This window comes from Pelodiscus sinensis, chromosome Z (assembly GCF_052426305.1).
Source record: "Pelodiscus sinensis isolate ZL-2025 chromosome Z, ASM5242630v1, whole genome shotgun sequence".
In the NCBI taxonomy this organism is placed as follows: Eukaryota; Metazoa; Chordata; order Testudines; family Trionychidae; genus Pelodiscus; species Pelodiscus sinensis.
In genome coordinates, this window is record NC_143085.1 from 17,880,440 (window position 1) to 17,904,195 (window position 23,756).

The following is a 23,756-nucleotide window of genomic DNA, read 5'->3' on the forward strand; positions in this document are numbered from 1 at the left end:
TACCAAAAGCCACCCTCTGTTATTTTTTATCCTTATGCATCAGACAGCTGTAGAAACCTATGCTGCAAAACAAAAATGTATGCTGAAAATGTCCATTATATGTTTCATTCAATTCTGATGATTAAAATATTCTCTTTTAAGACTTTTTGCCAAAATGTATTTGTTGTCTCATTCAGGGAAAACTAAAAATTTGAGAGGACATTTAAAAGAATACAGTAACTCCTTTCTTAACATTGACCTAGTTAACACTGCTGTTTTGCTGATAGGAAGGTTACTCACCAGGTGCAGTACCTGGAGTTCCTCAAAATGTTGTTCCCATTAGTGCTCCACCTTTAGGTGTGCCAGCACTGTTGTGCGTCTGATTGGAGATTTGTAATAGCAGTGCCCAAGTTCGGCTGCGTGCGCGGGGTGCCAGTGAGCGAGATCTGAAGCAGCTACCCGCATGTGCAGCCAACCACCTCCTTAGTTCCTTCTCTGACCCAGATGTATCTAAGTCAATGGTCTCCAACCATTTTAACCACAAGATCACTTTTTCAATTTAAGGGTACGTCTAGACTACATGCCTCTGTCGCCAGAGGCATGTAGATTAGGCTACCAGACACAGTAAAATGAAGCGGCGATTTAAATAATCGCCGCTTCATTTAAATTTACATACTCCGGAAAGCAGCCGGCATGTATAGCAGTGGCTCCACATGCTGCCCCTCATCCATAGGCACCAAACCCACAGCCTCTACCGGCCACCATTCTCCATTACTGATCAATGGGAGCTGCAGGAGTGGTGTCTTTGGAGAGGTAAGTACTTTGGGGAGGAATTTGGGATGTGTTCTTAAGACCTCTTTGTCTTTATGGATATTGTATATTGGGGGTCAGACATGAGGACTCCCGGTTCTCCTATGCCTGTTGTGGAGATAATTGCAACAAGGAAAGCAACCTTCATCGACACATGTAATAAGGAACATATGGCTAGTGGGTTGAATAGCTTGTCCATGAGGGTTTTTAGCACAAGTTTCAGATACTATGCTGGTATTGGATCTTTAAGTGGCAGAAACATGTTTTGTAGACCTCATAGGAATCGTTTGACAGCTGGGTGAGTAAAAACAGAGCATCTTTGAAGTGGAAGATTGAGTGCTGAGATGAAGGCGAGATGTACTCTTATAGAGCTCAGGGAGAGGCCTGTGTTGTGCAGGTCTTGTAGATACTGTAGTATCTGTGATATTTGCATGTGGGTTGGCTCATAGTTGTGGGCTGAGCACCAGATTGTGAAATGCTTCCATTTCTGTGTATATGTTTTCCTTGTTGTAGGTCTCCTGGAATTTGTGAGGAAGAGTTGCACTGGTTCCAAGAGGTTCTTCCCTATGGTGTTCAGCCAGCTAACATCCATGCTCGGAGATGCAACGTGTGAATGTCAGGATGGTGTATCTGACCGTTATGTTGTGTGAGCAGAGCTTGGACTGGAGGGAAGTGATGCAGTGGTTGGATGCTCATCTGCAAAGACAACACATTTGTCTGGGCCAGCTGGGGGCTGTAAGGATTACTCTGGACCTGTCCTGGTTGATCTTGAGGATCACCCCTTGTATTAGTGGAAATGGGGGGAAAGCATAGGACAGAGGTGCCTTCCACTGTATGATGAAGGCATTCCCTAAAGAGTAAGGCCCTATGCCCACTCTGGAGTAATATAATGGGCGATGGGCAGTGTCATATGTGGTGAACTGGTCCACTGTTGGGAACCACCACTTCTTGAAGAGGAATGCCAACATTGATGGGTTTATTTCCCATTCATGATTTTGTGGGAAATGTCTGCTTAAATTGTCCACAAGTATGTTGTCCTTGTTGGGGAGGTAAGTTGCAACCAGGTGTATGCACCAATGGGGGATGCACCATTCCCATAAGTTGACTGTCTCTTGGAATAGTTGGTATGACTGAGCCCCTCTTTGCTGGTTGATATAACACATTGTAGTGACATTGTCTGTAAGAATTTGAACTGTTTTGTTCTGGATCAAGGGGAGAAAGTGTGTACAGGTATTTCATACTGCCCTGAATTTGAATAGGTTGATGTGTTGTTTGGTGTCATCCTGGGTCCACTGAGCCTGTAACCCTCTGGTAAAGAGGCAATGGCTGTTCTGCAATCTAAGTACACTTGTATAAATTCTAATGTCTGAGTTGAGGTCAGTGTTCACTTTGCTATGTTTATCTGGAGTCCAAGGCTGTTGAATAGGGCTCTGGTGGTTGTAACAGCTTGTGCTGTGTCTTGTTCTGTGGTGCCCGTTACTGGACAATCATCTAGATAAGGGAAGAGAGTGATGCCCATTTTGCATAAGTGTGTGGCTACTACTGCCAGAACCTACACTCGAGGGGCTGTTGGGAGTCCAAACGGTAGCACTCTGTACTGAAAGTATCTGTCCTTTATCTTGAAATGAAGAAAGCGTCTATGCAACAGGTGTATCGATATATGAAAACAGGCATCCTGGAGGTCGAAGGTGGACAAGGCAGGAATAATAGGGACAAGGGTTACCATCTTGAACTGTTGGGAATGTACAAAGCAATTGAGTCTTCGAAAGTCCAATATCGGCCTCCACCCTCCTGATTTTTTGGTGGTGAGGAAGTAATGAGAGTAGAAACCCTGTTGTACTGTAGTACCTCTTCTATCGCACCTAACCTGAGAAGGTGTTCTGCCTCTTGTATGAGCACATATTCATGAGAGGGGCCCCAGAAGAGGGACAGGTAAAGGGGGGTGGGAGAGGGAGGATAATTAAAAGCGGGTTGCAGCAACCAATTTTTATGATTTCCAGCATTCACCTGTCGGTGGTGATGGTATGGCACACTGGATAGAATATAGCTAGTCTGCTGCCAAAGGTTGTGGAGGGTTCAAATTGCTGCCATGGAAATTTTGGGGTCATCAGACCCTCAGCCAGGACTTCAAAATGCTTGTTGGGATGTTGATGGTTGTTGAGATGTTGACTGTTTGGAGGCTTGCCTGAGCCTATTTTGGCACAATTAAAGGATACGGGTCTGTATCTCTGTGTGAATGACCTGCCCTGTTTTCTCTTTGTGGCAGGTATGTGCATGCTAAGAGTCTTTAATGTGGCTTGTGAGCCCAATGGGGGTATGTAAGGAAAGTTTGTGGATTCAGCAAAGAGCTTGGTATTCTCAAACCGCAAGTCCTCGACTGTTGCTTAGACTCCTCTCGGGAATCCTGAAGCTGAAGCCAGGATGCTCGCCTCATCAGCACTGTGGAGGATAAGAATCTGGCTGTCATGTCTGCAGAATCCAGTGTGGACTATAATGCTATCCTAGAAATTAGTGCCCCTCCATTTAGATTTGACTTGAACTGATCCCTTTTGTTATCTGGGAGGGATTCAATAAAAGCAGCTAATTGATCAAAAATGTAATGTGTGTATTTTGCTAATAGTGCCGAATAAATATTCTGAGCTGAAGACTTGCAGATGAATATGCTTCTCTCCTAGTCATGTTCAGCCTCTTCCAGTCCCTGTCATTGGAGATGGTTTGGGCAGCCTGTTGTTTCCTCCTTTGATTTACCACCTCTACCACTAGGAAATTTGGGGCTGGGTGGGAGAACAGGAAGTCTGCTCCTTCAGGGGTAACACAGTATTTCCGATCTGACCTCTTGCTGGTCGGCGATATTGTGGCAGGCGTCTGCCAGATATTTTTGGCTGGGTCCATGACAGCCTCATTCCTGGGGATCACTAATTTCATATGTGGAGATGCATGTAGTATGTTTGTCAGTTTATGTTGCATCTCTGGCTTAGCAGTCAGGGAAATCTCCACAACTCTCTTAAAAAGTTCTTGGAATGATCTAAAATCATCCCCAGAGGTCAGTGGTGGGGGCATGATTGTATCATTGGGGGACGCTGATGATATGTGCGTAGGTGGAGGCGAGCGTTGTGTGCGATTGTCGCAAGTAATATCTATCTCCTCCTCCTCTGTGTCAGAACTATATCCATCTGGAGAGTGTACTGTTGGTGCATGTGATTTTGGCACTGGAGATGGCTGTTGTAGTTGCTGTATCTGCTGTGTTCTGTATACAGCCCATGGGTCCCAGTATGGCCAAGTGGGTGGAATAGGTGGTGGGAGCTACTGAGGTGGTTGCCATTGTTGGTTAGGCTTGGGCGAGGAGTGCTTTGGTAAATGGGTGTGAATGGGCACATCATCATCCTCATCACTAAATACTGAGGTCACTGATGTGGCCAAGGTGGATGAGAAACTATGCCTGGATGTATTCAAGGTGCCATCGTTGCCAAATAATGGCGTCCTCGGTACCGAAGTAACTGAGAGTTCCCCCACAGTTGTAAATTGCTGCACTGGCAGAGGAGAGGGCAATATGAGAACTGGCTGGGCTTGTGGTATCTGCAACAACATTTGATTCAGTGCCTGCTGCTTTTTGTGTGTTGTTGGCACCGAGTGTTTTGTTGGTGCTGACACTACTGCAGTGCTGCTCGGTGCTGCTTGTGGACACAGCTTTGTATGTGCAATGGTCAGTGCTGGCAGCTTTTTGCTCGATGCTGGCATAGAGGGTTTACGTTTCACCTCTGCCGGTGCCTCTGATGAGGCAGGAGCCTTATGCTTTGGGTCATGGCTTTTATTGCTGCTGGCCCCATTGCCAGACTGCTTGTCTCACCCTTTTTGTATTTAGGGTACAGGGGCAGCACTCCTGTGAAGAGGATGCTTCCTCAAGGGAGAATCTGTCCCTGAGGAGGAATAGGATCTCTTTTTTGGGTCTTGAGCTTTACCGTAGTTCTTTGAGTTCCTCTCTCTGATGCTTCCCCAGGGGATGACTGCCTGGGTGAAGTGGTGTGCTCAGGGTCTGAAGTCAGCCGAATCTTTTTCCCTATATGAATCATTTTAATTGTTCATGCCCGTCAGAAATAGAAATGGACAGCCTGCAGCTTGTGCACCTTTTAGAACCGGGCAAGCCAGGCACGTTCCAGGAAGGCAAGGTTTTAGCGTGTATTAGTGTCACCGAGGATTCAGTTCTCGAACTACTTCTATTAGTGTAAGTGAAGAGAATTTTTTTTAAAAACTATGGCTACAGAGGTAAGAAGAACTAATGATTATGAGCTAATAAGTAAATTCGGTAACTGTGGTAACAGTTGTCTATCTACAGTATGTGGGCGACTGCTGAGCTGCAACCAAAGCCGGCAGCAGTTGAAAAGGAACTGAGGAGGTGACTGCGCATGCAGAGTAGCTGTTTCAGAGCTCACGCACCAGCATCCCGCAGGCACAGCTGACCACGAGCACTGCTATCTCAAATCTCTGATCACAGGCACAGAGGCGCTGGCACACCTAAAGGTGGAGCACCCGTAGGCACACTCCTCAAAGAAGAACCATTAGAGCGGGGATCAGCAACCTTTCAGAAGTGTCATGCCAAGATTTAACTTATTTACTCTATTTACATATCTGCGTGCCCCCAGACTGAGTCCTTATGGGTGAAAAGCCCCGAAGGATCTCGAGTCCCAATCTGCATCCGTACTTCAGCCCCAGTGCTGCCTCCTCCCACCACCACCGGGTGCAGCACAGCCTAACCTGCTGCCAGGGAAGGGGAAGGGTGCTAGCTGCCTGTGCACCATCAGAGCCTGTCCCACTCGGCCAGACTCTGCACAGCCCAATCTGCAACCTGCTCCACAGGAGCAACTGAGGTAGACACCCAGCAGCAGGCGGGGTCTTTCCATGGAAGGGGGCAGGGTGGCATGCCTCCACATGTAGTTCTGCAGCCTGCACGGGGGAGAGGGGAAAAGGGGAGATGAATTTGCTTTCTTCACCTTCGCACCTGCCCCTTTGGAGCTGATGCTACAGTCTCGTGGCTCAAGCGGCAGTGCGGGCTCCCTGCGTGCCACTCAAAATCATCTTGCATGCCACTCAGGGCATGCATGCGGTATGTTGCCGATCCCTGCATTAGAGAATATGCCTCTTTAGGGCTGTGCAATGTTACATTATAATGTTGTTTGGCTGCTGCCTGCTTTGTCCACTGTTTGCAGGAGTCTCTGGAAGGGAGACTGTCTGAGCAAATGAGTGAGCCCTGCTTTGCCCCCCTAGCACTCTTGCCCATCAGTGGGACCTGTGGATCAGCGCCTCCCTCCTCCTGCTCTTCTTGCCTTCCAGAGTCAGATGTTTTGTGGCATTCGGAGGCCAGGAAGAATGGTATAAATTTGGGGCAGGAAGAGGTGGGATGGGTTCTTAGGGAGCAGGGTGGATTGTGGTTGGGCCTGGGGCAGAACCAGGGATTAAGCAAGCATCCGCATTTTATATCTCAGTTGCAATGGGGGAAGCTGCTGCTGCTGCTGCTAAAGACAATTCTTAGCCTATCATGGCATATTCCACCTCCTTGCTTGCCTCATTGCCTGAAGCCAGAGACAGGGAGTGCTGTAGGGAGCCACCTCCCTTGCTAGGCTATGCCAGGGTGGGTGAAGGTGGGGCCTCCCAACTATGTTTGTAAACACAGTCCACATGCATGCTACTCCTCAGCAATTCACCATCGCTTAATGGCCCAGCTGCTAAAAAATCTCCTCCATTCTCAGGAATAGGGGCTACTCTGAGCACTTGCAGATGCTCCGCCCAAGGCCACCAGCCACTTGCAAAGCAGCTGTGGGGGGTGCACAATGATGGCCTCACCTTGCTTTCTTGTGCCTTGTGGCGAAAGGGGCTCCCCCAGCCCGCCTCTCGCCTCTTGCTCACCCCAGTCTCAGTCCTGTAAAGTCCGCCGGGGGAGGGTAGCTCCCTCCTCCGGTCCTTTAGTCTCAGGGGCCCCCTGTGCTCCTCCTGAGTATCCCGGCCGCGGGGCTCGGAACGCCCTCACCCAAGCTCGGCCCTTCCCGGCCCTTGGGTGTCCAGTCCGGCCGGCCTCACTCCGGCCCGCGGGGCCCGCTCCACCGTCCTGGTTCTGCTGCCCTCGGGGTTGGCCTGCCGTCCTCCCCGGTTCGGGGCCGCGTCCCCTGGCCGCTGCTCGCCTGGAGCTGCCTGTGGGGAGAGGGAGAACTCCGCCAGCCCTCACCCCCACTTCCCACCCCCGGCTCCCCGGCACTCCTTTGAACTGGCGCGCCCGGTGCACTGCTTCCGGCTGTGCCGCCGCCGCCGCCGCCTGTGGTTTCCCCGGTCCCAGAGCCTGCCCTGTAGGGCGCGTCCTCTGCCCCACTCCCCTGCTGAGCTGCGGGTTCGCCCTGTCCCCGGGCCGCCGTGAGGCCGGCGTGCCCCGCGTTCTCCACCCGCCTCCGACCCCGCGGGCCCTCCGCCTCGGGGCTGAGAGTGCGGGAATGGACCTCCCCGTCACATGCCTGCTGACACAACGTTCTATCCGCTCCTCCCCACGGCAGGAAAGAGAACACAGGGGGTGGCATCCCATCTAAAGCAAGTTAATAGTGTTCCAGCACCTGCTTTGGTTAAGCATGAAGCAGAAGTGGTGTAGGCATGCACAGAACCTGATCCCACATAAAGTGCTGTGAAATCCACAAGACCTTTGCCAGTCACTTCAATGCCTGCTGCATCTCTCTGCCACTGCACATCCGCAGCAAACATTTTCCCCATCTTACAACAGTCACAGCTATATTGGTTGCAGTATTACTCCAGTCCTGAGTGCATGTTTATTACTGGGAAGTACAGCAGGGTTGGTTTTTCCAGACCACCCTGGAAGACAGGTTTTTGGTCCTTGTGATGGGGTATATCAACTCCGCACTGAAGAGCAGGGAGTGAGCTGGGACCAGTTGGCTGAAAGGGCTCCTTCCCCACAGCCCTGCTGGGCATGCTCCCAGTGGAACCAGACTATGAAAGGCCCTCGGGCAGCTCAGTCAAGACTGACTGCTGAAGGGGAAGGAGATGCGGGGGCAGCCCCAGAGAGGAAGAGTGACCAGACCTTCCAGTGGTAGCCAGGCCAGGAGGTGCTACCTGCAGGGACATTGGATTGCGGGGAGACGACGAGGAAGGCATCCACCAGATCCCCATAGGAAGAAGCCCAGGCTGGGGAGTTTGCCCGGAGCACTCAGTGTGTTGCGGCAGGATTCCCCGCTGAGGCAGGCAGCAGCCCCAGCCACTGCCTACAGGGCCCTGGGCTGGGACACGCTGGAGTGGAAGGACCTAGGTCTCCCTACCCCTCTGTAACTGGCTTGAGGGAGCAAATGGTGCCTATAAGCCTGTGAACTAGACCTCAAGGCCATACTAACCCTGCTATAAGGGCATATGTATGGACTTTGGACACTGTGCCATATTACCCCTAGTGAGAGGGGACTGAGGAATGGACTCTGGCCATCAGGCCGTATTAACCTTGCTATGAGGGCCCACACATGAACTTCAGCTTTGGGACTGTATTACTCCAATAGGAGGGGATTGAGTAATGGACTCTGGCCCTGCTCTAAGGACACATGTAGGGAGCCTGGTGGGTAGGCTGCAAGGGAGACTAAGCTTGATGGCCTTCCAGAGTAGGTTGCTCCATGACAGTCCTCTATCCGGGCTCCTGTGAAAGTAAGAACCTGCAAGTGAAACTGACTCCATAACTAGTCCTAGCCTAAATCCACAGGGATTCCAGTAGAGGAGCAGATTACTATGGAGAATGACATGGGTTTATCAAATTCTTTCCCTTTCAATAGTTGATTGATGCTGCATAAGTGCAACCACTCCAGGCTGAAGAGACTGTAGCATACCATGTGCATGTGCCCCCCAGAGGAGGGAGTGGTATGCTCTAGTGGGGTAGAGTAGGTTAATCATCATGTTCAGTTTCCATAGGGAAATCTTTGCAGCAACTGCCCTGTATCTATTGTGTCTCCTTCCTCCTGCCTCTCTCTGTGCTGCCTTGTAGAGTGTGAGGCCATATAATCAATAGGTGTTGAGGTTTTTCATCATTTAGCAGCAAGGCATTCCCTCAGCAATATCCTTCCTGGTATCAACATGGTATCATCATAAGCAGGTCCCCAGACAACCATCTGATGAGTGACTGCAGGGAGATTTGGGGAAACATGTTGCGTACATGCCTGAGCAAGAAGCAGGAAGGGCTCAAGGAACAGACATATGACATTGCTCAGTGGCCCTGTTTAAGTCTGTTTTAAATGTAATGGTGAAGGAGCTATGTATGACTCTTCCTGCAGATTGAGTCAGAAACTACTATAAGCAACAGACATTATACTATAGAGATTATAGATTGTTTACACTTTGTCAGTACAAGTACAATATTCCCTGAACATTTCTAGCTCATTGTGATTGTAACAATATCACCCAGAATCATGAGTCAAAAATGCCCAGCATGTGATAATGGAGTGCCTAGCAGCAGTAGAACCACTGGCAGTGAGAAAACAAGGCAAATCATTCATCTGGGAGCTAAATTTCATGTTTTAAGGTGTTTTGATGCAGGTGAACGTGTGGTAGACATTAGCATCACTGTAGGTCTTACTCCAAACACTATAAGAATGATTTGGAATAATGCTGTTAACATCAGGATTATGGCTCAGTGTGTGACACTACTTAGTGCTACTAAAATAAATTGATCAAGAAGTACTTTGATAGAAAAAATAGTGTCTCCTCTCAGTGTGGAAAATACCTCTAAGTTTGCTAGTTATGCAAGCAAAGGCAAAAAATTTATATGATAATTTGAAGAGCCACCAAGGTGAACAATCACAGACGGAGATATTCTTGGCAAGTGGGGAATGGTTTGATTGGTTTAAGAGATGTTTCCACCTGCATAACATCAAGATGTCCAGTGAGGTGGCAAGTGCTAATACTGCAGCAGCTAAAAAAAAATCCTCTATCTCAACAAAATAATAAAGGACGGTGGCTAAGCAAGGCTAAGACCTAAGCAAGTCTTCAATGTCAATGAAACAGACTTCTACTGAAAGAGGATGCCTAAACAGATTTACATTTCATGAGAGGAGAAAAGAAGCACATGGATTTAAAGTAGCTAAAGTCCACCTAACCTTGCATCTCCTTGGGACATGAAGATGAAACAGCTGACAGTGTTCCAATCTAAAACATCATGAGCTTTCAAAGGATTTCAAAGGAACAACTTCCAGCCACTTGGAGTCGCAATAAGGAGGGATAAATAACTGGAGCTATTTTTTTCAGAACATGCGACTCTGTATGCCATCCCTGCTGGGAGGAATATCGTGCGAAGGAAAATCTTGATTTCATGATTTTATTACTTTATGGTAATGCACTGCCTCATTCAATAAGCTTGGACAACCTGTGGGAAAACATCGAAGTTGTCTTTTTGCCCCCTTATGCCACATCACTCATCCAAACATGTAGCCATCACTACAATTAAGGCATATTACTTATGCCATACTTTCACAACCAGCTCATTAGAGCAGTGGTCTCCAATCTTTTTAAGCACAAGGACACTTTTTGAATTTAAGTGCAATCCAAGATCTACCTCAAATATAAAAACCCTGCCCCACCTCCCTCCCGGCCCTTCGCTGAGGCCCTGCCCCTGCTCACTCCATCCTCCCTCTCTTCCCCATCCTCCCTCACTTTCATCAGGCAGGGGCGGCGGGTTCGGCTGCAGGCTCTGGTCTTGGATTAAGGGACCTGGAGTGTGAGAGGGGCTCTGAGCTGCTCTTGCGGCAGGCAATTGGGATGGAGAAAGGGTTCTAGGTGCAGGCTCTGAAACGGTGTTTGGATTTAGGGGTGCTCAGAGCTTGGAGTATAGGAGGGGGTTCATGACTGACGTAGGGTTTCAGGATGTGGGCTCCAGCCGGGCTCTGCCTACCTCAGGTAGCTTCTGGTTGGTGGTGCAGTGGGGTTAAGGCAGGCTCACCCCTGCCCTGGCCATGGACCACTCCCTAAAGTAGCTAGCAAACTGCATCCCAAGCCCTGTTGTGCCCCCTCTCTGCTCTGTGGAGAAAGGATATAGAGTGGGAGGGGGCACCTTGACATCAGCACCCCTCCTCTTCCTCTTCTGCCCTGCACAGAAAGCAGGAGGCTCCCCAGTTCCATGGCAAAGGAGTGAGCAGCAGTGGGGGGAAGGCAAGCCTATGATTACAACATCCTCAAGTGCATCAATAACATCATTGACGCCTGGGCTGAAGTTACCCAAGCATGCATGAATGGTGTGTGGGGGAAGGTGTGGCCTGAATGTGCCAATGACTAAAAAGGTTTTGAAGAAGTTGTCCCCACTATGAAGAAAGATATCCTTGGCTTGGTTAAGAAAGTGGGTTTTGATAAGGTGGAAAAAGCCAATGTTACACAACTTCTGCAATCACACATAGAGGAGCTAAGCAATGAAGACTGTATACAACTAGAAGTGACAAGAGCAATGGAAGAATCATAGAACCATAGAGCTGGAAGAGACCTTAGAAGGCCATGAAGTCCAGCCCCCTGCACAAGGTAGGACCAATCCCAATTAAATCAACCCAGCCAGGGCTTTGTCAAGCCAAGACTTAAACACCTCTAGGGATGGAGACTCTACTAGGGCTGGAGACTCATTCTCCAAAAAGAAGAACCAACCCATCAAAATTTGACTGCCAAACATCTTTCTGAAGCTTTCCAAATGATTGAAGCTGACATATAAATCCTTAATAACAACGAGCCTAAAGGGAATGCAAATCCAAAGTCATTAGGGGAGTTGATCATGTAAGGAAATGCTACAAAGAAATCTGCCAAAAATAAAAATAAAAAATATAAAAAAGGGAAAGTAAAACAATAATCACTGGTGCGCTTTTTTCAAGTTGGGAAAGTTTAGTAAGAATAGCAACAGTAGCAGCCAAACAATTCACCATCTCAACCTCCTCAACCAGGCTTCACAACCTCAAATTCTGAGTATAGAATTAAATAGGTTGTTTTAATTTTTTTTAAATTTATACCGTATATGCATGTAATATCTTCTGTCTGGAAAAATTATTCCTGGAACTTAATGTAAATGGGGTAGGGAGTTAATTCTTATTGAGAAATTGGATTTGCTTAACATCATTTTGCTCGAAGTTGCATTTTTCAAGAATATAAAAACAACATTAAATGAGGAGTTACTGTACAATGAAAAACGAAGAGCAGCACACATTTTTGTAGTTCTAAACCCATGCCAAGAAAAAAAAAATTAGTTAGCAATAACTTTTAATGCAGCATCTTGAATTCACTTCTTTTTATGTTTACAGGGAGATGTGCTTCCAAACAGGATAAGGAATTTCAGAATTCAACCTTTACATATGTAATGCTGATCCAATGGAGTCTGTGCATGTTGCTGATTCTCATGCATGAATATAAGGGTATGGAAATTTAAAATATAGAAAGGGTTTAATGAAGGTTTAACATGAGACTACGTGATAGTGGAGTGCGTAGGGCTAAAACAGACAGTTATGGGGATGCTGAAGACTAAGTTTTGTCAACAGAGCTTATGTCAACAGCTAAAAGTCAACAAAACAAAAATCACCAGATCACACTTGCTCCCTCTGTCAACAGATCAAGTCCACACTGGGAGGCACCATCATTGGCAATGTGGGCAATGTGCTGTGGGTATGTATCCCACAGTGACATGCTGTAGGAAGGCAGAGCTGATCCCTGAACATCTTGGGATTCCTCCTCAGTTGTCCCACAGCCTCCTCAGATGCCGGGAGTGGCATCATGAGTAGCTCTCTGAACAATCTGTGCTGAAGAATGTCAAAGCAGAACAGCAGCCTGTTTCCTTCCCTCCGCAGCAGCTATTTGCTTGCTGGTGTTTTTAGCGCAGGGCAGAACAGGCGTAGTCCAATACTTTGTTCTTTGTTTGTTCCCCAAAGGGTGCAGCTCTCTCAGATACTGTCAGATATTTCCTGGAGCTTTGAAGGAGGGAGGGGAAGATGTGGCTATAGGGCAGCAGAGATCAAAGCTGAGCTTAGCCACCAGGGCAGGCATTGTGGGATACTAGGGAAAGCTAGTTCTATTGACAAAACAAACAGCAGGGTCCATACTGTCTCTTTGTGGACAACAAAAGGAGGGAAAAGAAACAAGTCTCTCATAGGGGTGGAAGTTTTTTGTTTGCAAAAATCCCATTGCAATGAGTATGCTCTCATGGTTTTGTTCTCGAAAGGCAGGTATTAAGGACAAAACTGTATAGTACAGACAAAGGGCTTGATGTTCAAAAGCATGTTGCAGCTGCTGCTTTCAGTGGGGGGTTGGTTTGTTTTCATTATAAAGGTGAAGCACAAAAATGCAGGTCAAGTGAATGAAACAAGAAGCCCTTCTACAAAACATATCAAAACATATGCTTATAACCTCCCACTCTCTAACACTGTATCAACAAAAAGGACAAAAAAATCATTGCTGTGTGATAAATATGCATGCAACATGACAAAATACTTCCTGACAGTTACCTATCCTCACAGACATTGCATCTTCTAAACTCAGTTGTCCATCTTCTAAACTCATTACAAAACTGACATGTTCCAGGGTTATTATAAATAAAATATTGTCTCTTGAGGAGTTATCAGGGAAGTCTGTCTCCAAAACAAAAAGATAGTGCCAGCACAGTGACTTCCATCTTACTAAGCCCTGGCACGTTAATCAAGAAGTACAGCACAAAGCTCAGATGTGTATCCAAGTTTAGGGCAGCAAACTTCTGTAACCCACTTCTGACCAAAAAATTACTACACAACCCCAGAAGGTGATATGGAAGCCTGAGCCCAACCAACCCCTACTGTCCCAGATGGGAAGGCCAAAGCCAAAGCACAAGTCCCACTGCCCCCAGGATGACGCCAAAACCTGTGACCCACCAACCAGGTCGGGACTAAAGCCTAAACTCCACTGCCCAGCTTCAGCTCTGGGCCCCCACAAGTCTAATGCCAGCACTGAGGGCAACTCCATTAAAAAGTATCATGACCAACTTTGGGGTCCTGTTCCACAATTTGCGAACCCCAGCTTAGGGGAATGTTTGAGAGTATCGTTTTGTGAAGCAGACACAAAGTTCTTTAATTCAGTTACTGATATTTCTAAATTTCACATAAAGGCTAAAGGAAGATACGTTATTGCTAGATTCATTATTATGTGACGCAAGAGAACTTCCAAGCTGGTGAAGCATATGGAAAAAAGGGAATTCTGTCTTACCTTATCGTCATTATCACTCTCGCTGTCACACTGTAGATTAAAGAAAGAGAGAAAAGGCTTCATGAAACATCTGTATATAAATGAAATTCCTGCATCATCATCTACAATTTTTCAGGTGGCTGCTTAATCAACATTTCAATGAACAGAGTACACTTTCATTGTATGCAGTTTACATTGTAAACATAAATTTAAAAAGCAAATAAATAGAAAGTTTTTATCTTTTAAAAAATACAATTTGCTCATAGTTGAATTAGATGCTCTTACAAAGTGGGTGTTAATTGATTGAGACGATCAGTTGTGTGTTGCAATGGCCATGGGACATCACCTGGATATCTCAGAATGGATCTTGGCATCTTCTCTATTCAAAACTCTGGCAATGCACCAACAAAGCTGTGGATGCCTCTAGTTTCAAAAGTACTTTAACACTGAATGAGGAAACTGTGAAAGTGGCAACAGTTTCAAAATAAGATTTGTGGTACCCATTATGGTAATTTAAATATTATATATATATATATATAGATATAGATATAGATATAGATATAGATATAGATATAGATATAAAAATTATTTTAAATAGTTTAGCTTAAAATGAGATTGCAAACCCAAGTTGAAACGCATTTCTGTGGAGAATTTCAGAGTAAACCTGTACCGTTTCTGAAAACAGAATGTTTCATTTTCATGATGGCAAGATAATATGAGCTCTGAGTGTGTAGGGGTGTATGGATTTCATTGGCCAGAGGTGGAAAGATTTACATTTGCAAGATAGAAACAAACCCACACAGAGTGGAAATATAGAGCTGCTATGGGGTTTCTGGATTCCACTGGGGTTCTAGTGCACCTTCTATGAGTACTGCAGCACACATTTGTAAACAGAGGTCAGGGTGGGAATCTATGTTGTGAAATGCTTTAATGGGATCAGTGGAGTGAACAAGCTGAGACTGTGCACCTCAAATATGGCAAACTGCAAAAGTGGAAAATGGCCAAAAGAAATCTGCACATTTGTATTACAGAAGTCAGAAAATGAAACCTTTTCTGAGGTCATCTAGTCCCCATCTTCTAATCTCCAAAGAAGGAGAATTGTTCCTTATTGTATAATATGTCAATTTAATTGGAACATTGTGCTACACCACACAGTTATGCTGGGATACCCTTGCCTTTCTGTGGTTAGCCTTAGACATTACATAATTTCTTTTTCATTCTGATATATGAAGTGGTCATCCCCAAGTGCCAGAGAGATCCTATGACTCTGTATTCTTTGTTAAGCAGAAAGCAATTCGAATAAATTGCCAAGGGAGGTGGTGGAATCTCCCTCTCTGGAGATATTTAAGAACAGGTTAGACAGACATCTGTCAGGGATGGTGTAGACAGAGCTTGGTCCTGCCTTGAGGGCGCGGGGCTGGACTTAATGACCTCTTGAGGTCCCTTCCAGTCCTATGATTCTATGATTCTAAGTACAATATGAACTTTAGTATTCATCTGTCATTATTCTGTAATTAAGACTGCCACAGGTTTCCAATCTAAAGCTCATTCCCACCTTACTTTTTGCAATAACATTTCTATCTAAAAACATGTGGATGTGAAGGTCAATAATTTTTGGCTATAAGTTCAACTATGCCGAAAATATACTTTCTTAAAATTGTAACCGCATCTCCTAATTTTCTGTGTCTTTCCACTGACTGTTGCCACAGTTTTAAAACAATATGTGCATTTGTGTCTATCACAGATTTGAAGATATAAGAATTCAAAGCAAAAGAATTGGTAATCTTGGTCACTATTGATTTGATCCCTGTTTAGTGATGCTATTGAGCAGAGACCTAAACGTCCATCAGCAACAATGGGCGGTGCTTAGATTAACCACCAGGGAACATTCTGCAGGGAATGTGGTGCTACAGGTAGATCAATTAAGTGCTTCAACCCTTAAACCTTGTATGCAGATCCAGAAGAGCCGCAAATCTATTTTAAAGTATAAAAATGTAAGCAATTCAATAGGATATAGGGCTACTAATCTATTCCAGGACACCTTAGGTCATCCCTAACAGCCTACTCTAGGTTTATGCAACACTAAAGTGCTACATTGTCCTGCATTTTATTTTCACTTTAGCTTTTTAAAAAGAAAGAATCGTAGGAAAGTACATACTGTGTTAAACTTTCAGATGCCCTTAAGTTTCAATCATTCAGTTAACTCCTAAAAGCTAAATACCTTGGTTCCTTGATATATATAGTGTACTCCATTTATAAGAATCAATTGCATACAGTGATAAAAACACTGGAACAAAATAATTCCTACGCTAACTAAAATATGCCACTTCTAAGAGTCAACTGCATTTGAGAATCAAATCAATCAAGGTTAATGTGATTCTTTTAAAAACAGTACACTTGAATAAGGTAGCAAATATTTAATAATGGGCTCTTCAGTCTAGCAGAGAAAGGGAACAACTTGATCCAATGACAGGAAATAGAAGCTAGATAAATTTAGACTGGAAAAAAGGTGTACATTTTCAACAGTAAATGTAATTAATCACTGAAACAATTTGCCAATGGTCATGCAGGATTCTCGATCACTAACCATTTTAAAATCAGATTGAATTGTCTCCAAAAGATATGCTTTAGAATTTATTTAGAGAAGTTCTGTGGGCTGCATTACACAGAGGCAGTTCAGACTATATAATCCCTTCTGGCCTTGGAATCTATGGATCTACAGAAAATCCAGGCTGTAAGATTCCTGTGCTGCTGCAAGAACCATGCATGGCAAAACTGAAATTCTGGAAAGAAACAAACCTAAAACTACAGTAAACTGAGATTATGCAACCCTGTTGCCTCCAAGAGCTATGCTTATCGAACCATCAAACTCAATTACCTCTCAAGGTCCCTTCCAGTTATTTATTTAGTGTGTGTGTGTGTGTGTGTGTGTGTGTGTGAGAGAGAGAGAGAGAGAGAGAGAGAGAGAGAGAGAGAGAGAGACGGGGGAAAGGGTGGGGGGCTGCAATACATTTGTGATTTGAATATCTTCAAACATCAGCTTATGAAATCACTACCACTGTCATAGTTATCTTCAGAAACCCACAGGAAGCCAATATCTATTGAACCTCTCTTATGCTACACATGGTTAAGAGCTTTGCTAGATGGAAGCCTACATTCTCAGTGCCTCCATTTTCCAACATATTTAAAAATTCACTATGGAAGAACTTTGTTAAGGACCAGCCTGCACAAATAATTTCCCACATGCTATACTTTTCAATTTATCTTGCAAAAAACCAATGACGAGGCCTGTGGCACATTAAAGACTAACAGCTTTATTTGAGCGTAAGATTTCATGGGTAAAAAACACTTTGTCAGACATCTTCATTTTCATCCTCTGAAACTAATCTTGCTAAAGCTACATTTACACTACCACTGAAAATTGACTTAAGCTATGCAAATACAGCTACATGAAATAGTCAACATGCCCTAAGTCAAGTTACTGTGGGCTCTACACTGTGGGAGGGGTTGATAGGAGAAGCTCTTCTGTCAACTACCCTTACTCCTCTCGTCCAATTAGAGTAACAGGATTGACTGGAGAGCAATCCGTGGGCAATTTGATGGGTTTTAACTAGACTTGCTAAAGCAACTGTCAGAAGATCTATCTTAAAACATTGATTCAGGCTATAGTGTAGAGGTAGCCTAACTTTTATGAAATGCACTAAAATAAACAAATGAATCGGAGTTACTGTCCCCTCTGGAGAGTTGCAGTTTCCAAATAATGTTTTAAGGTCAACAGACAAAATTGTTTTGCTAGAGACACCCATTTGAATCCCTAGAGCAGCTGTTCTCAAACTTTTTGGGCTCTGGAGCCCTTTACATGCATAAAAATTTATGCGGAAACCCAGCGGTCCACTGATTGTATGTGTTGTACCTATTGATGTTTCCAGTTTGTCAACCTCACGGAGCCCCTGGAGATGTCTCGCAGAGCCCACAGTTTGAGAAACATTGCCCTAGAGGATTGCTGACTTCAGAAAGATCCTCACTACAAAGCTGTACACATCTGGCAGTTATCTCTTCGGGTGAAGCCCAGGCCTAAGACAGAAGGGATACTGCAACTCATGATTACAGCATTACTGTGTTTTAGGTGTACACAATGAATGGACCCAAAACACTGAATGATCTTTTCACACTTATGGCCCTGTCTACATGTCACTGTAGCTATTGTTTTGACTGCTGTGTCAATTAAGAGTTACATTGAAATGAAATTAGTAGATTCATTGGTTTTAAACACTGAGGAATCTATTATGACCATATAGTTTAACAACACGAACCAGAGATATGTCCTACACCTAGACCAATAACTTGTGTTTTGAACTATAGTGTATCTTTTAGAAAGACACACAATCTTGATTTAAAGACCTCAAGTGATAGATATATGATCAGTGGCTGAAGCAGTGGCAATACCTCATATGCTCCAAATCTATCCTAGTGTGGATTAATTGGGTCAAGTAACGGACAACATTTTCAAGAAAATTTCTCTCCTTTAGTAGGGCCCAAACACTAACACAAAACAAGTTTGAAGTAAACCTGAGAGATATTCGAGTGCAGGATGTACTGTTGGTATCCTACGTTGTACTAATTCTGTAGAGGTGGGACTTTCCAGGCTGCCAGTTTACCACTTTGCAACAGCTCTAAATTTAATTTAAAACATATACATACAGACTAATGAAAGTAATTTCAACTTATTGTTTATAAATTTTATACCTCAGAAGCAATAAGAAGTTTTTTTTGCAGAGACTTATTCAAAAGAGCCTATTTGTACCTCTTGATACAAATTCTAATTCATCAAGCTAAGAAAAAGTCTTACTTTATTGTTTAAAAAATTATTTAAAATGTATTTAAATTTGATATATTTTTGCTCAGTAGTCAAGATATTTCATAGATTTGCAACATAAAAGTTAGCCTTTCTAAACTTGGAAGTTTAGTTCAAATGATTTTGCAATAAGATTTAAAAATTGTTTTTGAAATGTTAATATTGATTGTTATCGAAATCTAATGATTTCTAGAAGATTGTAAGTGTTACAAGCTTTTGAATATTCAAGGTTGTTCATCTATTCATAGCTGAGCAGCATATACGTTGAAAAAAGAAAACAACACTGTAGAAAATTTTAAAAGTCTTATCTGTGCTTTAAGGGAAAAAGAGCTTTAAGGGAAACTTATTTGCTTACTACAGATTTGGTAAATTCTCACAGCCATAATGAGTATACAAATCCATTACAGATGGCTTGCAGAAGGTGCAGAATAGCCTTATTTAGATGTCTAATTTTGCTCTGTGTGACACACAACTTTGCCTGGCATAGATAAGTGAAAGCTGTAAAAAACAAGTGAACCATCACAACTAGACTCGACATTTTATAAACAGACATACAAAAGAAACAGACATCTGCTATCTGAGGATATATTTTTTAATTCAGGATCTGAAAACATGCTCTAATTATTTAAAAATGAAAAGAAAAGCAAAGGTTTTAATTCAATTTTAATTTACATTTTACTTAGTTTAAACATTAAGGCTCTGATCCTGCAATTGGAAAAACCTGTACGGCACTATGTAGGTGAAGATCAGTTTGCAAGTTTGGCTGCATCTGGAAGAATCCAAATGCAAGATGCTGCTTTTAAGTGGACTATTTTAGACAATAAGCAACAATGTACTTTGCTTATATTATTGACCATATGAGAGAGGCTTGCTTTCTTTTCCCATATCTTTCTATCCTGCAAAGACATAAACGTACATCAGATTTACTCATATGAATAGACACAAGGACGTCTCTGGAACTATTCAAATCAGCAAATTTATACAAGTTCTTAGTCTTTTGTAGAAACTGAGCTCTAATTTCCATGATTCTACAAAGAAAGAAGCCCAGAGAACTCCCAATATATTTCAACATATGAATCATCAAATTGCTAATAGAGCTAAAAGAATGCAACAGTGTACAGGAAATAATTATCATTGTCAGTTTATGATTTGGACTACTGATCAGTATAGAATGATCTGGAAAATGGAGACTGTAAAAACAAATTCAAGCTCTAGAAAATGGAGGGTATGTAAAAGGGATGTTATAATGTGTTTATTTTTGTAAACATGTAACTACTGAAATTTTTAGTGGTTACCCATTTACACACGGGGACAGACAGGAACAGCAGGGGGCAGGCGACTGCAGGAACCAGTACACACAGGGAACTGGCTTTCACATGCATCCATTCCCACTTTCCCTATGTGGGGAGGGGAGGCAGGGTGCATGTAACCATGAGACTTAACCAGTGAGCTCAGGTTCATTGGTTAACTGTGTACACAAGTACATGTTCACATCCCTAGTGTGCAATAAGTTCAAACAGATTTTCCTCCAATTGCCACCCATTCTCAAAAGAAATGAATGGCCATCTCCAGTGAAAAGTCAAGCTATGAAACTTACTAATTGTATGGGATTTTTCTTTAAACATTTAAAGAAACTCACATTCATGTACATATTTAAGAAAAAGGAACTCTCAAGTTGCTGAATGTGCATGAATGGACACAAGAAGCAACTATAGCAAAAGCAATTCTACCTGGAAACATACATGAAAAACAAAACCAATGTCATTTCTTTCTGCCCCTCCATTCCTTCCCAAAATGGATTTCAATAGATCACTTTAGTTTCTGTGGTAACAAATAAAACACCTGAGTATTCTTTTGCCCTTCTTCCACTCCCCTATAAAGGAGAGATCCTTAGGTCAAAATTGAAAGACTGAAGCTTATGTTTTGTGTTGAGAGGAGGTTTAAATGATTAATAATTAAGTAAACGGGAAACTTAAGTTGGCCCAGAGGATTCCCAGGGATCTATAGAGAAAAGGGTGTTCTTGGAAGAAGAGAAGGATTCCTGAGGTACTCTCAAAAGAACAAGCAACCCATGGTGAAGATGGTGTAAGTCACACAACCAGTTTTCACACAAACCTTGCCTGAGGAATGTCAACTGCAGAGGAGAGAGAGAAAAAAGCAGCAGCTCTCCACAGCTTTACCTCCCACACAGCTGTTGTCAATGGGATAAAAGCCCTTGTCAAAATACAAAGTTAAAGAAATGTGGAAGAATGGCCACTGTAGACAGCTATGGGGGCTCACTGAAAAACAAAAGCTTCAATTACCTGGATATTCCTAAGGGCCTGTTAACACTCCTGGACTATAAGCAAAACTGTAAACAGCCCATTGTAGTATGTTGATAAAGGTTTCTAAAGGGATTATTTGCCAAGTTTTGCCAATTGCCTCTTAATTCCACCAAGAATGTTTGCAAAGCAGACTCTAATTGCCTAACAGTTTGTAAATAGTTCCCTCCAATGACAAGTTGGAGTCAGAGGCCTTCCTGCTAGGAAAAGTTAACTAAACAGAAAAATATAATGGAACTAACTCTCAGAGAGGTCATATGTGCTTCCCCATCCTCCTGCCCCAAATGAGGCTAAAGAAAGTGAACTTTCTAGCAGGATATGAAGAAGAGAAACAAACAGAGGGATTACAGTGAAGAACTACTGGGAGGAGAATGCAAAACCGGCTGTTAAATCAACATGGAAATCACAATATTATCCATGCAAAGTCAGAATGAAGATGAGGCAGAGGTTGATTCAGAGGGTAAAAGTGGTGGCTTTTTACCCCTCCTACATGTAATCCCACAATTCCCTATGCCCTATTATCTGCCCCCTCTATCTTGCCAGAGCAATCAGAGACAAGGCCTCTACAGAGTGCAGGATCTCAGCCTTCTTCCATAGCTGTTGTGCAAAAGTTGGTGAGTTCAGGCAGGGAATAATTTTGATAGCCTGTGTTTTCTGCCTCATTGTTCAGGCCTCAGGCTGGAGTAACAAAAGCTATAAGCCTAGCGAAAGGTGAATTTGGTGGCTTCTGTCATGGGAAAGAGCATAAAAGGACACGGTAGCTCCATGAGAGATTTCCAGCCTCAACAGAACTTCTAGGAAATGCTGGGAATCTAACTTGGCAAGTGATCTGGAGCTACAAAAGGGAGCCTTGTGCTCACAACCACTTTCTGTTTCCAAGAGGAGACAGCCAGACTGATGCTGGCAGCTCCTTGTAGCAGGTGCCCAGTGCACAAATTTGCTGATTTAGGTTCCAAATCCAAAAAGGTAACAGTGGGAATCCTGCGGGCATTTCCTTATGTGATGGGGGAAATATGTCTAACTGAATGTGGGCAAATGTAAACCAGAGGCCAGGACACTATCACAGGGTTGTGGAATGATTGATGGCAGTGCTGACTGAGATGGGGTCAGAGCTCCCCTCTCACCTTAACTCCCAAAAAGGGAGGATTATTAGCAGGCAGACAGAGGCAGCCATAGATCTTCCTAGTATGGTGATTTGGCTTACGCTCAAGTGGGGGCAGCCACAGAATTGGCAAATGTTCAACTGGGAACAAGTGACTACTTTGAACTGTCTCCTAATGGGAACCTTGGATGTCATTTGATTAATGAAGTCGTGACTTGGTTAAAACCCCTACCACATGTGTCCTTGCCTTCTTCCATGTGATGAGCACACCAAAGTTGGATACCTCACTGATTTAAAGATGGACTCGGAATAATTTCAGTAGTGAAACATTCCAGTAAGTTCAAGCCTGTACATATAAGCTTGATAAAAGAGAAAAAAAGGAACTAAGGCTCTTAAGAAGGATGAGCAAATATACTGATGGGGAAGGCCATGTTTTGTCATAAATTGGATTAATGCTGGCATTGAAACCTAGCATTAACTTCATTCTGCAGTGAACTGAAAACAAATCACTAATCCTTACCACCACACCATACACACAACTGGAAAAGGAGGACGTATGATTTTTTCTTGCTATTGGTTCAGAAGACATTTAAATAGAAATGAGATAGTTCAAATAATAATATATAATTAGATACTGTGACAAAGCTCCTACGAAAACTCGGTGGGTCCTGGATTTCCTGGCGGATTTGCTTGCCTCAGAGGTTCACAGCAGTCAATACTTTTAGGCACTATGCCCAGGGCTTTGATTTGCTGAGCTCTTTTTATCATTGGATAGATAGAGTATGGTAAAACAGAGAATAAACTTCACACTCCTTTTCCCCCAAGTGGAAATGGGGAGGTGGGTGTTGCTGCAGGGCCCCCCTCTACTCTGGGTTCCAGTCCAGGGCCCTGTGACAAAGGCTGCTCATGTGAATTCCCCACACCAGTTATAATAGAGCTCCAAAACCCCTGGGCTACTTCTCCACACCTTCCTTCTCTGTGGTTCAGCCTCCTAGTTGTGAGCTCCTTTCCTCCTACTCCCAGCTGCACACACCTACAACTCCAGGCCAGATTCTTTTATAGCCAGTCTGAACTGTTTTCTTAATTCCTCCCAGGTGTCCTAATTGTCCTAGGCTGGCCTGACTCTGCAGGCCTGGTCAATTAGCCCCAGGCGTTCTACTGCCCCTTATTCTAAACTAGCCCCTCCCTGTTACTCTGGGAGCAGGGATCTCCTCAGTCTAAGGCTCATAGATTTCCCCTCCAATACTTTTTTATAGCCTTCTGTTCTGAGCCTGTCACATATTCCCCCCACCTCCATCTTGCTCAACACACTGGGGTTGGGCAACTTGGTTTGTCATGCAATATACTTGTGACAGACCATCTGCAATGCCATGGGACTTCCAGACCGGTGTTGTATGGAGAACTGGAAGGGTTGTAGGGACAAAAACATCTGGTTACTCTCACATTCTAAACTACAAACTTTTGCTGGCATAGTTAGATCAGAGGTGTGATCCTG

General features: G+C 44.0%; 1 protein-coding gene across 9 annotated transcripts in view; it reads right to left on the reverse strand.

Moving 5' to 3' along the window:
* The window catches only part of FBRSL1 (fibrosin like 1), a 1,043,303-nt gene that overhangs the window by 306,656 nt on the left and 712,891 nt on the right, over positions 1–23,756 (reverse strand). For all 9 annotated transcript variants that reach the window (XM_075898375.2, XM_075898366.2, XM_075898368.2 and 6 more), the window contains one exon: positions 14,005–14,034. In XM_075898375.2, coding sequence (XP_075754490.1) covers positions 14,005–14,015 — 11 coding nt within the window. In that variant the 5' untranslated portion in view covers positions 14,016–14,034. The remainder of the gene's footprint in view (positions 1–14,004; positions 14,035–23,756) is intronic.